We start from the raw sequence: 18721 nt of genomic DNA on the forward strand, positions 1-18721 counted from the left end.
CCAGAATATGTAACTGGGTAATCACAAAGGTTTATATTTGACTTCTGTGTTACCTTTTACAGATGACAAGGTGTTCCTCTCCAATGCTCTAAATGTAATTTATCTAAACCTTGTATCCAAAGCTGATAACATTGAAGAGAAAGAAATTACAGATATTCTCAGTGATATTCACAGTATGAATGCAATATTATCAAGAATATATAAAATTTGTCAGATAACTCGTGCCTTGTGTAGCTCATTTATATCAGTGGTTCTCAACCTTTTTCTTTCCACTCACATACCACTATGCCATCGGTGCTCTGTGATTAGTAAGGGATTGCTTAAGGTGGGATGTGTGTGGGAAGGGAAGGTTGAGAACCCCTGCACTAGATCTAATTGTTACTGAAATATTTTGCTTGAGAAAAATGGTCATTGGCCCATTTCCTTTGGAGTTCTGAAACTGTGCACATAACGAGTCAATGAGGGACGATTAAAACAGTGGTTTATAAACTTTTTCTTTCCACCTGCATGCCATCTTAAGCCATCCCTTACTAATTACAGAGCATCAATGGCGTAGGAAATGTTTAGTGGTATGTGAGTGGAAAGAAAAAAGTTGAGAACCACTGCTTTATATCCTTCCTGTTTGTTGTTCAGTGTATCCTGGAACACTAATTTGCAGCCAGCTAAAGCCAAGGCTGGCAAAACTTCAAAGTTCATTTGAGCATAGAGAAATATTACTGTGATAAAACAGAATCTATTATTAAACGGTAAAACTTTGAGACATCTGCAATGGACAGTTGATACGAAAATGGGGGGCAGAAATGAGTTGCTGTTAAAGTCATACTTTTTTAGTGCAAGCTGAAGGGGTGTAAATAAGTTAGATGCTAAACTCGAGTTCCATTTTGTAATTTTGTTTCTTTTGTCCAGTTTCATCATTTCTTCAATCTACTTGTTTCTGCTGTGTGCGTGTGTGTACGTGAGGTGGGGGGAGGGGGGGGGGGGTAAAAAATCCAGTGCTTTGAATATGTTGTGCTTGCAAATATTTATTTGTTTGATCAATTGACTGGGAGCTATGTTGCTTTAATTACAAGTGCACAGCTGTTTTTTTTTTGCTCTTGCTGGTCAACATCTTATATTCATATTTTTCGTGTATTAGGTGATGTTCTAGTTAATTTATTATGGGAGTAATAAACTGCCCGGAGTTTGGGACTCAGAGAAAAACCTTTTTTCAGTTATTAATGTTAAACGGTCGGCGATGAAGAACATTACAAATGTGGAAATTCAGTCATTTTCCAGTCTTTGCCATTGTGCTCAATGTGAAATTGTCCACTTCTTTGTTGGCTTGCAGATTTTTCAGATATTATCCAAGATTTGTGCTTGTTTAATGTGTATCTACCATGATTTCTCTGATTAGTCAATTCAACATGAAAGTGCCAGGGGTTTTACTGTATATTTCAAGTGAATAAGCCACTATTCCAAGTGTTTCTCATTAAGTGTATAACTGCATGGCAAACTGTATTTTGAATCGCCGCTGAATTGCACAACATATACTAATTTATATTCACTCGTAGAACTTAAGATGTTTCTTTCACAATTGAATCAAGATTTTGTACTTGACTTCCTCCTTTTCCCTCAGTGTCAACATCTGACTCTCCTAGCGTATTCCTTGCATTATTCCCAGTTTTATTTAGCATTTTAATGATCTGTATTGAATTAGATAATACACTTTTTGAAACTTGGTGACTGCCTCTTGAATGATAAATATTTGACGTTTTGTTGTTTCTTGGAGAGTTCATTTTCAAATTGCTTTTGTGTAAATCATTTTAAATAATACTTCATTAATTACTCATCGTTGACAATCAACACGGGCATGTCAAGACTGCGTGCTTACTCCCTGCTCTATTCCCTGTTCCATTCCCTGTTCCATCATGATTACGTAGCGAAGCTTGGCTCCAATGTAATCAGTAAATTTGCTCAACTCCACCACTGTTGGCCAAATAACAGGAAATGATAAGTCAGAATATTGGATGGAGATGGAGAATCTGGTTGGGTAGTGCCAGAACAACAATTTTGCTCTCAAGGTCAACAAGGCATAATGTGGATATTAGAAAGGGTGGGGGTGGGGCGCAAGGGTCCTGCACTGATGGGACTGTGGTGGAGGCGGTTTGTACCTTCAAGTTCCTGGGACTCCATATAATTGGAGGACCCCTCCTGGAGCCAACGCATTGAGGCAACCATTGCCTCGAATTTATGAGGTTGGAAGTGACTTAGCATGTTGTTTAACAACATTGTTAATATTATTTTATGCAAAGTTCATTGGTTGAAAACTATTATTGATGATTACATTTCATCCCATTTAACCAGTATCAAAGAATGAGTTAATCAGCATATTTGATATGTTTCTTTAGTAATCAAGAAAATTTGTGCATTTATATGAGATCAAGAATGTTAATGCTAGTTAAGTAAGAAATATCTACAAAAATTAAAAAAGGATGGTGATATGGTATTGCCTAATTTTAGATTCTACTATGGGGCAATTAATATATGGAGTATAATTTTCTGGCCACAAGATTTGGATGAAATTCATTGTCCATGATGGGTGAGTTTTGAACGTGAGTTTATGCGGGGGCCTCGTTCCCCTTTGCACTCACTAAATTGAATAAACAAATGACGAATCCCATAATTAAACACTCAATTCAAATGTGGTTTCAATTTCGTAAATTTTTTTTGGATTGAACCAATTTATCTCGTCAAGTTTCTATTCTATCGAATTTTTTTCCCCAACCATCTAAAATTGACCAAGCTTTTCTTTTATGGAACACGAAGGGAATAGTATGTTTTCACCATTTATTTATAGGTAACTGTCTCGTGTCTTTTGAGCAGTTGTCTAATAAATATAATTTGCCTAGATCACATTTTTTCAGGTATCTACAGATTAGGAACTTTTTAAACATCACTTTATCTACTTTTCTGATACCACATCAGACTTGGAGCTAGGGATAACATTTTATGTTGCAAACCCCTTTCAGAGGAGCTTAATAGCAACAATTTATGATTTGATCCTAAAAATATGTCCAATAATATCTGATAAAATTATGAATGAATGGGAAAGAGAACTTCAGATACCTTTACATATAGAGATATGGCAGAAAATGCTACATTTAGTTAACATGTGTGTGATAGTATGGGATCCTATCACTACTGTAGATATTTGCATATAACGATAATGATTGGCTGAGAGCCATATCGATACCTACTGGCAAGGTCATTAAGGGCTGCACCTAAGCAGATCCAGGTCAGTCTGGACTGGTCGACCTCGATGTACTACGCTCCAGTCATTTGTTAATAAAAGCCTTGGTTTGAGTCAACAAGTCTTTGAGTCATTCGACGTGCTACAATGTGCTCAACACTTTGATCCAGTTTAAGGTGGTCCATAGGGCCTATATGTCCAAGGACAGGCTAGCTCGTTTTTACTCCCATATAAACCCTATCTGTGTCAGATGTCATTACGAGGTGGCTTCCCTGATGCATATGTTTTGGTCCTGCCCTTTCATGGAAAAATATTGGAAAGATATTTTTGATATTATTTCAGCAGTATTGCTTTCTGACCTGCACCTCATCCTATTACTGCCCTTTTTGGACGACCAGTTTTGGCTTCTGGCCACTTATCTGTTTCAACTTGTCGTATGTTTGCATTTGTTACTGTAATAGTCAGGAGATCTATTTTACTTAAAGATCCTAAACCACCTACCACCTTTCAATGGTTTCCCCAAACTATAGAATGTTTAAACTTGGGGAAAAAAAATCAAAAGTGGTGATCAAATTTAGCCCTTTGGCTAAATTTGAAGAAACATGGAGACATGTTAGTTGATTCTTTGCTAATCCTCTTAACTTTTCGAGGAGCAGAGTTAACAACGAAATAATTGATTAACCGGTGAAATATGGTCGCCCAACTTTTGTTTTCTAGTCTTTTTTGTTAGTGGGATAGTTTTGTAATAAAATTTGATTCTTGGCTTTCAAGAGGTTCAGTTTACATATGCTACCCGATTGTGTACGTTAACAGTTATTAATGCAATCCTGATCTCTTTGTATCTTTGTTGTTTATTAACCTGAAACTTAAAAGGATTGGGGGAAAAAAAGAATATTACCTTGTTGTTATCTCCTTAGACTGAGGTACCAATCTATGACATTAATAATGTGTTCACTTTAATGGCAGACCATGAATTTCCAGTTACTGACATCCCTAATGTGATCTATCCAATTCCAGAACTGGAATCTGCTAACATGAGAGAGACTGAAACTACAGGTATTTGTGATAAGGCTTGTGTTGCGATTTGTAATTATTGTATGTTTCAATTATGTGACTTGATACATTTTTATAAAATGAACAATTCGCTGCATATCACCTGAAATTTATGGCTTTGATTATATCTGTGGGCGAATGTTCTTATAGAACTTGTAGAATGCTATATTGTTTGAAAGCTTGAGTGATAATTAACTTGGATCTGATGGAAACACTGATGCTTTGTGAAGTGTCCATTGTTGAACCTGAATGAAAGATTAAGGGTTTTTGTTTAATTCAGGGCAATCTTTGTCACTCCCAGTTTGGACACTGTCAATCCCAGGCGATGAACGGCAAATCACTGACACTCGTAAAATGTTCAAATCAGTTCTAGAACCTGTACCAATTACCACTCTGTTTACAAAAGTTACATATTCTTTGACAATATTTCTGCTTTGTTCATAACTTGGGGTTCAAGGAAATAATAGTTGCACATTCAGATTCATGCCAAATAACATAAACGTTGGTTGTCTTGACTGTGAAGTATTGTTGGTGAACGATTGAATCCATTTGATAAATCAAATAGAATTTAAACATTTTTTTCTCTTTGATTATTTGATTGATTTGCAATTCGCATGATCTTTATAAATTGTGTTTAGACGAAAAGTATTTATCAACCTTTTTCAGTGATGTGGGTTAGAATTGGCTTTTTACATAATGTTGATGTGTGATGTATTCCTAACATTTCACTAAAATATTTGGAATGTTTTTGAAAACTTTATCACTAACTTGTATTATGAATTGTTTGTATTTTTTTCAGAAAAAGTATTGCTTAATTTATGTTTGCATTGAGAGCCCCTTTTTGTGACTAATGAAAAAGGAAGATTTTGTTGTGTAACATTCTAATGAGAGAGAATTCCCCCCCCCCCTCATTGTTTCCCCATTCCCTGTCTCCTTTCGCACAGACATGATGAATTCTACCTAGTTCCTTTATCACATCCAATTAACACCTTTTGTTGGTCTGGATTCCTCCCCCATGGTTTGGAATTCGGAGACTTTCTGATGTACAGATATTCCTCAACTTGCACCCGTGTTCCGTTCTGACTGATCGGTCTTATCTTGAAATGGACTTGCGTCGGAAATGCACTGTATCCGTGTATTCGTTCACCAAATACAACATGGTGGCCACCAAACCCAGCTCTTGCGAGAAGTTGGCCACCCTGAATTGATGACTTGAATGTCAGACACTAAACTGCAAGCCCTTGATTCTTCTTGCATGTTCAACCCAGTCACACAATCTGAACGTCCTAAAGTTACTGCTTTTTTTCCTTGGACCTAAATTGAGAGAAAATGAGGATAGAAAAATGCAGAAGGTTTATTTCATACTTGGAGTTGATGAGAGTTGCCTTTGTGAGAGGTTTACTTGGTAGCTTGGATGGATCTTCCCACGCAACATGTTTAGTATATTGACATAATTTTATGAAATGAGCAGTTCGTTGCCGATGTTTTGGAATTGTGCATTGTGTTCTTTGAGATCTGGCTCATTAAACAGAAAGTTATAAGTAGATGGGGAACTATTTAAATTTATAATTTAAAAAATTAGGATAATTAGGATCCACCTCCAACAGTGTGATTAAACAAGAAAGCATGCTGAAAGTACTCCACAGATTTGATAACATCTAGGGAGGTTCAGAACTTCAGAGAAATCTTTATTTTGACCATTTTAGTCATGTCCAGTCATTCATCAGAGCCATTCCTGCGTTATTTCATGAATGATTAAAACTTTGGCCTCTGACCTTTTTAAAAGATCTGATTTCAATCTCTCACACTCCTTATATAAACAGGCTTGAAGCTGAGGTTGTTTGACCTCCATTTAAGTTTAATCCAAATGCACAGTTTAATATTTGTCACGATAAGAGACATTGAAGTTTTAGATTGACGATGGGCTGAATAGTGAGAAAATTGGGAAACAATGCTAAATATTTTGCATTTAACTGGATGCTCATGTTATTGTTCTGTAGGAGAAATTTGACAGTTTGGATTTGGTGTCCAACATATTTTGTGAAATGGCACGGTTGGCGTAGCGGTTTGCGTCACGCCTTTGCAGCGCCAGCAATCGCACATTAGGGTTAGGGTTAAAATCCCACGCTATCTGTAAGGAGTTTTTACATTCTCCCCGTGTCTGCGTGGGTTTTCCCCAGGGGCTCCAGTTTCCTCCCAACGTTCGAAATATACCGGGGGTTTATGTTAATGGGGTGTGAATTGGGCGGCACGGCCTTATGGGCCGAAATGGCCTGTTATGTCTAAATTTAAAATTTTTTAAATCCACTGCATTTTCTGTGGAATTTATGCATGGACAAAATCATTTACAAGATTAGCATACTGTCCTCACTTTAGAGAAGATGCTTGTCTCTACAGCATCCTGTAATAGGCTGACACTGGAGAGCAGTGGTTCTCAACCTTTTTCTTTCCACTCACATCTCACTTTAAGTAATCCTAGGCCATCGGAGCTCTGTGATTGGCAAGGGATTGCTTAAGGTGGGATGTGAGTGGGAAGGGAGTGTTGAGAATCACTGCTCCAGACCCAATTGTTACTGAAATATTTTGCTTGAGAAAACTGGTCATTGGCCCATTTCCTTTGGAGTTCTGAAACAGAATGATTATGAATTATGAATTCAGGACAATTAAAACAGCGTTTTCAAACTTTTTCTTTCCGCCCACATCCCACCTTAAGCAATCCCTTACTAATCACAGAGCACCGATGGCCTAGGGGGATTACTCAAAGGGGTATGTGAGTGGAAAGAAAAAGGTTGAGAAGCACTGGTCTACAGTGTCAGCCTATTACAGATAAAATTGTGAAGATGGTTGTATATTCATTGGATTTGATGTGATGGAAGTGTTTCTTCATGGATTGCTTGTCACAATACTTTTATATGAACCATTTTCAATAATATTAAACTAATTAGTAAACGTGTTGTGTATTTTAGTGTTATAAGCTGTGCAATTCATGGTTGCATTTAAAGCTATTATATTTAAAGAATAAGGTTAAATTTGGGTCACACAGCACTATATAAATGATGAGATGTAACCAATAGTCATTGTATACAGTAAATGAAGTGTATTAATCGAAACATTTCTGTGACTGTTTTAATCAAGCTTTTTGTATCTGCCTTTTTTCTCAGTCAATACGATGCCATCCTCTAATACTCCTAACCTGTTCCAATTAATCTCTGGCTATAAACCACACGCCACCAAACCTCCAAATTTACCCAAAATGGTTCCAGAATCTGAGCCAGCTAACATACGAGTTACTGACATTGCAGGTACTTCTACTGACGCTCATGTCTTTTCTGTGAACTCTAGGCTGAAGTAACAGTTGCATGTTGAGGCTTGTGTAAAAGTAAGAGAGGTCAGATGCATGCTGTAAATTCCACGTCACATCACTCCGTGCAAGTGCAGTGGATATAAAGATTTAATCATGAGAATTTAAACATTCTGTTCCCTTTTATTGGACTTTCAAAGAATGTCAACCTGTCCCAATTAATTTGCTCTAAAAGTTGGATAATAATTGGTTTTTGTAGAGTTGTTGCATGGACTGTCCACTTGTTAGCACTTTAATCCGAACCCTCCAGAATAATAATGTTTATTTGTCTGTAAATGAGACCACATATCCTGTATCTGCCATTGAACACATGAAATTTTACTACAATTAAGCCCTCACTCTTACATTCTAATTCTGTCCAGTAATAGAAGTGCATTCATCATTGCATCTTGGGGGGTTATTTTCATGTGAGCCTAAGAATTTTCCACCCAGCTTCCCTCTATTTTCTCATGCGGTGCTAACCTCCCAAACGTCTAAAATGGACACTTAACTGTCAGCCCAGAAGTTCCTGCTCTCCATACATGTGCAAACCTAACAACCAATCTGAACCAGCTTGCACAAGGGATACTGACCTTACAAGTGTTCTTGGCAGTGTTTGTAATTAGCCTGTTGTTGGAATGTGTGCTAAATTGAAAACACAGTCACTTTGGCAAAGAAATTCAATTGCATGAAAGTCAGTTGTGCCTTGAGTGGAATTTGGACGTCAAGGCCCAGCTGTGATTTGAACTTGTGTGGATGATGTTGTTTCCATCATTATTCCTGTGCAAAGCCTGTCCTTGGGCAAACTAGCCAACTATTTCAATTTGGCGCCCCACTCCCACACTGACGTGTCTGTTCATTGCCCCACACACTGCCCCACCGAGCCCACCTTCAAATTGAAGGAACGACACTTCAAATCCCTCAAGGCACGCTCCTACCGGATGGCATTAACATCCAGTTTCCATTAGGACTGTCCCTTGCCTATCTCTCTCTTTACCTATTCCTCTGTCCCCTTCAGCTCTCCCTAACCCTTCCATGCCCATTTAGAGAGCTATCCCCTTCCCCTAACACTCTCCAGCTTTTTTCTCTGCGGCACTCCCATCTATGACATCTTGACTGCAGGCCTGTGCTCCTCCCCCACCACATCATTCAGGCCCCTGCCTGCTTTACAAAGGGCTCAACCCCAAAATGTTGGTTACCTTTGCTAGGTAAAGAACGTTGCCTGGCTTGCTGAGTTTGTTCAGCACTTTCGTGTACTTTGGTGATTATACCAGCTTGCATGTCAGTTACTGCCAACCTCACTTTACTTTCAGTTTACCAGCAACCAATGGCACCCAACCTCCAACCCCACCCCCAGTCCCTACTCCATAACCAAAGACAGCCTTTGAATCACTGAATACCAAACACAACCAGGATTAATTGGACTTCCAACTCTCCAGCCCAAAATCTTGAATGAACTTTCAAATACCACCCCATCCATATGCCCTAATCCAGTGGTTCTCAACCTTTTTCTTTCCACTCACATCCCATTTTTAGTAATCCCTATGCCATCAGTGCTCTGTGATTGGTAAAGGATGGCTTAAGGTGGGATGTGAGTGGGAAGGGAAGGTTGAGAATCACTTCTCTAGACCCAATTGTGATTGAAATATTTTGCTTGAGAAAAATTGTCATTGGCCCATTTCCTTTGGAGTAATGAAACCGTGCACATAACAAGTCAATGAGGTACGATTAAAATAGTGGTTTTCAACCTTTTTCTTTCTACCCACATCCCACCTTAAGCAATCCTTTACTATTCACAGAGCACCATTGGCATAGAGATTACTTAAAGTGGGATGTGAGTGGAAAGAAAAAGGTTGAGAACCACTGCCCTAATCAGATTCCTACACTTTCCCTGACCTCCTCATTTTGTCCCTAGATACCTGGTCCAATACGATTCCCCTCACCCTCGTCCTCGCCCTTTCTCTCTCCTTCAATTCAATATCTACCTCTACCTGCCAGCCTTTTACTTCCCTGCGACCCTTCTTGCAGTCCACATTTGTCAATCAACCATCTTCTGCTCCTTCTTGCTGTTTTCACTCAAGGGTATGGGGCTTTCAACCACATATGACGATTTGTGACCTGCAATAACTAACTTTGTTTTGTGTCAGATCCAAAGTGAATGAATTTCTAGATGCGTGAAGGTTTCATTTAAATGAATGACTTAAATGAGATTATGGTACATTTGTTAGTCTGGTGCAATTCATTTAATGTTATTTCATCGCATATATAACAAGAGCAATCCATTCTTGGATTCGTCCATTGGCTTTTCTTTGTTGATTCGTTTGTCAGTGTGCTGACTTGTTGGTTTTGATGGTTGTTTGGTGTTTGTCAGCTCATGATGGCTTTATTGTTGTAAAGTATATTGAATGATAATCAGCTTTGATGCAGTGAATCAGTGTTGCTGCATGGACTGTGTTGTCAAATCACACGTATTTGATAAGTGTGGAATTAATGTATTGTGGTAGTTGTTGTTCAGCAATAAAAGTATTGCTATTTCACAATATACAGTACCCTGCATAGTGTTTGGAACAAAGACATTTTTTTCCTTAATTTGCCCGTCTGCTCTACGGTTTTAAATTTGTACTCAAACAACCCATGTGAGTAAAGTGCACGTTCCAGATTTTATTCGAGGGTATTTGTATGTACTTTGATTTGACCATCTAGAAATTTCAACACTTTTTACGCACACTTCCACTTCAGGGGCACCATAATGTTTTGGACATTTGGCTTCAGAGGTGTTTGTATGTTTAATTGCTTCAATGGTGCAGCTATGAGAGCCCTAGTCTTGCTTTCAAAGCTTTTGATCACCTTGCCAAGTCAGTTGTGCCTTGAGTGGAATTTGGACGGCAAGGCCCAGCTGTGATTTGAACTTGTGTGGATGATGTTGTTTCCATCATTATTCCTGTGCAAAGCCTGTCCTTGGGCAAACTAGCCAACTATTTCAATTCGGTGCCCCACTCCCACACTGACGTGTCTGTTCATTGCCCCACACACTGCCCCACCGAGCCCACCTGCAAATTGAAGCCATGATGAGGCCCAAAAAAAACCCAAGAATGAAACAGGAAGAGACATCGCCCAAACCTTAGGATTACCAAAATCAACTGTTCGGAACATCATTAAGTAGGAAGTGTTCTGGTTTGCTCAGTAATCGCAATTCGCAAAGGGGCTTGTGGAGAACAAGGAAGACCTCCACTGTTGATAATGAAGACAAATCACCAAATGTATGTCTGACAGACTCTTCAAGAGGCAGGTGTGGATGAGTCAATGACTAGTGTGTGCAGGAAACATAAAGAACAGAAATACAGAGGCTACACTGCAAGATGCAACCACTGGTTCACCGCAGAAACAGGACAGCCAGATTAGTTTGCCAGGAAGTATTTAAAAGAGCCTGCAGAATTCTGGAAAAAGGTCTTGTGGACAGATGAGGCCAAGATGAACCTGTATCAGAGTGATGGCAAGAGCAAAGTGTGGAGGCATAAAGGAACGGCCTGAGATTGAAAGCTACCACCTCGTCCGTGAAAGATGGTGGTGGGGATGTAACCCTAACCCTAATGTACGTCTGTCACAGGTCCTGACAGACTCACCTTCATTGATGATGTAACTGCTGAAGGCAGTAGCAAAATTAATTCTGAGGTGTAGAGAAACATCTGCTCAAATGCCTCCAAACCTATTGGCTTCGTCCTCCAGCAAGACAATGATCCCAAACATACAGCTAAAGCAACAAAGGAGTTTTTCAAAGCTTAAAAATTGGAAAATTCTTGAGAGAATGCTATAACTGGATCTCCTTTTAGGCAATGAGATAGGACAGGTGACAGGTGTAGGGGAACATTTTGGGTCCAGGGATCATAATCCCATTAGTGTTGTTAATTATAGAGAAAGATAGGGCTGGACCTTGAGTTGAAATTCTAAATTGGAGGAAGGTTGATTTTGGGGAGATGAGAAAAGACCTAGAGTGCCTGGATTGGGATAAGTTGTTTTTGAGCAAGGATGACGAGGGAAGTGGAGGACCTTTAAAGGTGAAATTTTGAGAGTGCAGAGTTTGTATGGTCCTGTCATGGTCAAAGGCAAGGTTAGTAGGCAAAGGGAATCTTGGTTTTCGGGGGATATTGGGGATCTGGTTCGGAAGACATAAAAGGTGAATAACAGGTATAGGCAACATAGAGCAAAGGAGGTACTTGAAGAGTATAAAAATGCAAGAAAAGAAAGAAATCAGAAATGAGGATGGTTCGGCAGACAATGTGAAGGAAAATCCTAAGGGGGTTTCCAGTATATTAAGTGCAAAAGGATAATAAGGGACAAAATTGGTCCCTTTGAAGATCAGAGTGGTCAGTTTTGTATGGACCCAAAAGAAATGGGGGAGATCTTAAGTTTTGCTTTTCATCAATATTCACTCAGGAAACAGGCACAGAATCATGGAAAGTAAGGAAAACAAGCAGAGAGGAACCTATACAGATTAAAGAGGAGGAAGTGCTTGCTTCCTTAAAGCAAATAAGGGTGGATAAATCCTCAGGGTCTGACAAGATATTCCCTCAGACCTTGAGGGAGTCTTGTGCAGAAATTGCCTGCTGAAGTGGTGAATGTGGGCTCATTTTTAACATTTAAGAAGAATTTGGATGAGTACATGGACTGGAGAGGTATGGAGGGCTTTGGATTAGAGGCACGTCAGTGGGACTTGGCAAAATAATGGTTTGGTACAGAGTAGAAGGGCCGAAGGGGCCTGTTTCTGTGCTGTAATGTTCTACTTGCTAAGTCAATCACATCCAATCGAGCATGCCTTCCAAACGGTGAAGAGAAAACTTAAAGGGACAAGCCTCTGAAACGAGCAGGAGCTGAAGGTGGCTGCAGTAGAGGCCTGGCAGGGCATCAACAGAGAAGATACTCAGCACCTGGTGACGTCTATGAATCACAGACTTCAGGCAGTCATTGCCTGCAAGGGATATGCAACAAAGAACTGAACATGACTACTTTAATGTGCGTATCATTACTGTATCCAAAATATTATGGTGCCCTGAAATGAGGGGACTATCTATAGAAGGTGCTGGAAGTTCTACATGGTCAATCCAAAATGTATACAAATACCCTTCAATAAAATCTGGTATGTGCACTTTAATCACAGTTGGTTTATAGGATTACAAATTTAGAACGGTGGAGCACAGGGGCAAATAAAGGAAAAACAAATGTGTCTTTGTCCCAAACATTAAGGAGGGCCCTCTATGGTTACACTTGAATACACTGGAATCCCAATTGTTTTGCTCCATTCTAAGGAAATAGCAGAGTCAAATAACATTAATTAAAATAACAGGAATTATTCTAATGAGAATTTAAGAATTTTGTGTCTGGCTTTCTTTCTCATTCCCTCAGGGCACATGGAGCCGACCAGTGATACTCCTAGCATGTTCCGAACAATTTCAGGTTCTAAGCTCCAAGACCTTGACACCCCTAATGAGTTCAGTCTGATCACTGAATCTGTACCAGCTAAAATGCGAGTTACTGAAGATACAGGTATTTTTGACAATATTTGTAGCTGAACCTGGGAATAGTTGCATGTTGAATTTTTTTTTGGCTCGAGTGCCAGAAAGTGGAGACCCGCGCTGCAGATGGTGTTCAGTCAGCTGTATATGTGGAGTCACTCTCTTGCATGGAATTCATTCATTCCAATTGCACCATTTTATATATGACATGAATGATCTACTGCAATTCATGAAGCATTTTGCTTTCTTCTGCCTTATTATTTTGGTCAATGTCCTTTCCTCATCCAATGGCACATGGCTGTAACGTGTCGTTCATTATGTTACAGCTATTTTACACAACGTCTTTTTGTATTATAATTGGCTTTTAGGTTGTGGGTGCTACTGCATGAACTGCTTTATGTCACATCACTCCAATGAGATCCTTTCTATTATGAATTAATGTCTCACAAGGTTATAGGCTGTTTCATGATAATGGACTCCATTTATGTTTATGTAGCCAGTCATTTAATTTTGTAATGAAAGTGGAATAACTTGGGGATTTATTTTCAAGTGGGATTAAAAATACCCAGCTATATTTCATCTCCTCAAGCCATCTCAAACGACAATGTGGTCACCTTTCAGACCACCCCCGCCCCCCCCCCCACCCCCACCGTACGTGTCTAATCTAGCCGCAAAACCAGATAATATTTGGTGAAGTCACCGGTTCCTCTGAGGTCCAGGATGCTGCAGTGTACAATATTAGGAGTCCGTTGAAGTTTTTGCTGAGAGAGATTGAACATGTTCTACATGCTAAATGAATGTTCAGGTACCTTGTGCGAAGGATTCTTGTTAGTGTTTACGAGTGGGATGTCTTTGTTACCTTGGTGTTTTTTTTTCATGAAACCAATGCAAAGCTTTTGGCACAAATTGTATGAAGTAAGTAGTCCAATGGAATTGATGGACTTCCACGTAGCTGCTAGATTATTTGGTCATTGAGCTGCTTTCATGAAATGTGGGCACCACAATTAAAAAGGATGAAGAAGACTTGGGTAATAGATCAGTAATGTGATGAAATACTCTCCATTTGCTTAGATGAGTAGATCTTAACAACAGTTAAAAAGTTTAACACTGTACAGGATATTAGTTGTCTCTGATGGGCAGCCCATTCACAATCATTCACTCACTCAACCACCAATGTACAGCAGCAGCAGTTTATACCAGTTACAAGATACACTGCAGCATTTCACCAAGACTCCTTAGGCGGCATCTTCCAAATCCAGGACTTCTATCAGATTAAAGACTCGAGGGCAGCAAAAGCACAGAAGCCACCTGAAATTTGCCCCCTAAGCCATACACCCACCTGACTCAGAAATATAAAGTGGTTTCTTCACCATTGCTAAATCATAATCCCAGAAACTCCCACCCGAACAGCAGTGGGTATACCCAAACCTTCAGGTGGTTCAAGAAGGCCTCACTGTCTCAGGTAATGAGGAATGCTGGCTCGGCCTGCATTCCTTGAACGATAGGGATGACCTGCAGAAATGTAAGAGATGGCAGGATTCACTGGCACAAGAATCAATGATCAAAGTGTATATTCTTTAAAAGAAGCAGTTATAATTCGTGTGGTTGTACACTCTGAAGCATAATGTTTGCAGGTGTGGTGAATCCAGTTTTAAAACTCAGCAATGATTTGGATAAGTTCATAAATAAGAAAAGTTGCCACAGGAAATAAAGGGAATGGATACTTCTTGCCACAGACAAAATAGGCCCAAATGCCACCTTCTTTACTCCAATTTGAATTTCTTGGTTCGATGGTGAACAGCAACCTGTTGTAGAAATATTGTCGTAAATCTTGCTGAATTAATGTTGTCTTTGAACATTACCAAGTGGAAAATCTATTACATTAATGATATCACGTAACATTTTTTGGAAGAACAATGAAATAATTGATCATTATTTTGCTTTAACGCTGTTATTGCTGCACAAGTCCTTGTTACAAAGAAGATTCGTGAAGATCATTAGGCACTGCGGGGTTTGAGTGAAAAGGAGAGGATAGATAGGCTAGGACTTTTTTCCTTGGAATATCGGAAGTTGAGGGTGACCTTTAAAGAAGTACACAAAATCATAAAAGAGATAGACCACGGAGACAATCGCAGACTTTTCCCCAGGGTAGGAGAATCTAAAACTCAAAGGCATAGGATTGCCTTTGGACGGGAATGATTTTTAAAAAAAAGTGACCAAAGGGGCACTTTTTCCATGTAGAAAATGGTGATCATATGGTAGCTGGAGGAAATAGTAGAGGCAGGTACGGTTACAACATTCAAAGTAAATCAATAGGAAAAAACTTACAGGAATATGGGCCAAGCACAGGCAATGGGAATAGCTCATTCGAGCCGGGTTGGTAGGTGGATGAATTGGGCTGGAGACCCTGTGTCTGTACTGTAAAAGAAGAGGATCGTTTATTTTATTCTGCAGCAAGGATAGTGAATATTGCAGCCACCGTTCCAACAGTACAGGTTGGATCCTCAGAACAAGTACTGCACGTAACACATTCTCTCTATGAAAACATGTGTTACTTCCGGATGCTTTCATGTTTTTACCCATCTCAAAAATGTGCTGGGAGGTTCATTGACCACAGTGAAAATCAGTAGCAGAAGAAACAAAAAAGAGTTTTTGGGAGTGTGAGAGAACGATGCAGAGTGGCAGGGGAAATGCGAGGGAGAATGGAACTCAGGGGATTGCTCTGTTATGAATCCAATGGGCTTGAAGACTTCCTTCCAGGTTGTATGGAATAATTATATTGATCAATATTGCAAATATAAAGGAAATACTCAGCTGTACTTTAGAAGACATTTAGAAATTTGTAATTTGGCTTCCTTTTTGATCTTTAGATGACCTTGAGTTATCAACCTCTCACACATCTAAAGTGTTCACTTTAATGTTGGGCTCTGAACTGCAAGCCACAGACACTCCCAATGGGATCAATCCAATCCCAGAACCTAATCCTACGATGATAGGAGAGACAGAAGTTACAGGTAGTGAGTGTGATTGGTATTTGGATGAAAGAAAATAAACTGCTTGCTGAGGTTTATGGCAAATAGAGGAAAAGGTCTGAACACATGCTGCAGATGTTCTGCTCTGCTTTTGCAGTTGGAAGCATTTTATATCGGTTTATTGTGAGGCCTGGAAGGGGCATGCAAAACCCAAACACCTTGAACACTTCGTCATGACTGGCCAAACCATGTGCTCTGCCGCCCCACTGTTTCCCCCTTCCCACTCCTCCCCTTGCTCCATGCACATCCTTGCTCAAAGAATGATCCTAACTTGCATGAAATCTGGTCAGTGCTGTGCTACAAATATTGTGAACTGAGAAACGTGCTACATCTGACCTGCAATCAAGCATTTTGCTCATCCTTTCATATTTCATGAAAGCTAAAGATTGCTGAGCTATGAAGCGTCTTGTTAACCTATGATGGATGTATTTCTTCTGGTTTATTGAATGGAATAGTGGAAGTAATGTTGCAGTGTCTCTTGTAATCCTGCACCTTAATTGTTGAAATGTATTGTATTAGTCAATTCAATTCATTATATTATTGGCATAGTTGAGTGTGGTATAAAATCTTATTATTTGTGGTGCTTAACTTTGAAATAATGTTCTCCCATGTACAAAATCTGCATTCCATCAGGTTTTGCACACTGGATGATTAGGACACATGGAATCCAAGGTGAGATAGCTGAATGGATAGAAAATTGGGCCTATGGTAGGAAGTAGAGGGTAATGGTGCAAGACTGGAGGTCTACGACTACTGGTGTGCTATGGGGTTCTGTGTTGGGCCCATTGCTGTTTCGATGATTTGAATGAAAACACGATGAGCAAGTTTGCAGATGACACTAAAGTCTCTCGTATAGTAGATGATGAAGACGATTGCGGCAGGATCCTGATTGGTTAGGCAGATGGGCAGAGGAATGATTGGTATTTAATACAGAGAAATGTGGTGTTGTATTTTGAGAAGCCTTACGTGGGTAGGAGCCTCATGGGTAGTGAATGGTAAGGACCTGGGGAGCATTGTAGAGCAGAGGGATCCAGGAATATAGATAGATACATGGCTCCTGGAAAGTGGCAATATAGGTAAAAAAGGGTGGTTAAAAAAGTTTTTGGCACATTGGCCTTCATCAATCAGAATATTGAGTATAGAAGTTGGGAGGTCTTGTTGTTGTAGGACATTGATAAGGCCCCATTTGGAGCATTGTGCTCATTTATGGTCACTGGGTATTGGAAATACATTGTCAAGCTGGACAGGGTACAGAGAAGATTTACGATGATGGTGACAGGACTCAGTAGCCTGAGGTATTGGAAAAGGTTGAGTAGACTCAATATTGATCAATATTGCAAATATAAAGGAAATACTCAGCTGTACTTCAGAAGACATTTAGAAATTTGTAATTTAGCTTCCTTTTTGATCTTTAGATGACCTTGAGTTATCAACCAAAAAGAGGTGTACAAAATCACGAAAGGAATAGATCAGGTGAATGCAGAGAGTCTGTTGTCCAGAGTAGGGGATTCAATAACCAGAAGACATAGAATTAAGGTGAAGGGGAGAGAGTTAACAGGAACCTGAGGGGTGAAGTTTTTACACAGAAGATGGTGAAATGGGCTTCCGCACGAGGTGGTTGAGCCAGGTACTATTGCAATGTATAAAGTAAAAAAAAAACACTGGACAGAGACCTGGATAGATGGGTTCAGAGGGAAGTGGGCCAAATGCAAGCAGTTAAACAGGAAAGTCTGCAGACGCTGTGATTGTGGTGCGACAGGCAAAAACTGCTGGGAAAAACTCAGCAGCTCATGCAATGTCTATAAAAAGCAAAGGATATAACCAAAGTTTTGGGCACGAGCCCTTCCAGGTATGAGGAAGAAGCAGGCAGGCTTGAGAGAGAAGATGGGACTAGCGTGGGTGGAGCATTTTGTTCGGTGTGGGCAGGCTGAGCCAAAAGGGCTGTTTCCACACTTCATGACTCTGTAACTGCATTGATTAAGAAATTGGGACAACATTAAAAAGTGCCTCACATTTTTATATCTGGCTTCCTACCAGCACAGCAGATCATGTGTTGCTTTTAACATCTTCTATTTAATCTCAGACATTAAGGTACCAGTCACTAACATATCAAATGTCCCAATCATGCTCCCTGAATCTGGCACTGCTAAAACAGAAGACACAGAAGTTGCAGGTATTTCTGATAATATTATGAGCCTTGAGAACAGAGTAAATAATTATGATTATCTGCATGCTGAGCTTTCTGGCAAATAGACAGGAGTTTGTTTTCATGCTATGGACGTCACACTATTTTCATGCTATGGACGTCACACTATTTTCATGCTATGGACGTCACACTATTTTCATGCTATGGATGTCACACTATTTTCATGCTATGGACGTCACACTATTTTCATGCTATGGACGTCACACTATTTTCATGCTATGGACGTCACACTATTTTCATGCTATGGACGTCACACTATTTTCATGCTATGGACGTCACACTATTTTCATGCTATGGACGTCACACTATTTTCATGCTATGGACGTCACACTATTTTCATGCTATGGACGT

The 18721-nt window shown here is 39.7% G+C and overlaps 1 protein-coding gene across 6 annotated transcripts in view; it reads left to right on the forward strand.

Moving 5' to 3' along the window:
• Positions 1 to 18721, forward strand: part of LOC138738437 (target of Nesh-SH3-like) — a 207561-nt gene that overhangs the window by 107506 nt on the left and 81334 nt on the right. For 3 of the 6 annotated variants that reach the window (XM_069888644.1, XM_069888646.1, XM_069888647.1), the window contains exons 1-3: positions 4204 to 4285; positions 7444 to 7584; positions 13023 to 13163. The exons of 2 other annotated variants lie outside the window; for them this stretch is intronic. In XM_069888644.1, the coding sequence (XP_069744745.1) occupies positions 4264 to 4285; positions 7444 to 7584; positions 13023 to 13163 (304 nt within the window). In that variant the 5' untranslated portion in view covers positions 4204 to 4263. Of the gene's footprint in view, positions 1 to 4203; positions 4286 to 7443; positions 7585 to 13022; positions 13164 to 18721 lie in introns of those variants that run through there. One more of the 6 variants, XM_069888649.1, reaches the window with a different exon arrangement.

Source organism: Narcine bancroftii, chromosome 7 (assembly GCF_036971445.1).
Source record: "Narcine bancroftii isolate sNarBan1 chromosome 7, sNarBan1.hap1, whole genome shotgun sequence".
Classification (NCBI taxonomy): domain Eukaryota; kingdom Metazoa; phylum Chordata; class Chondrichthyes; order Torpediniformes; family Narcinidae; genus Narcine; species Narcine bancroftii.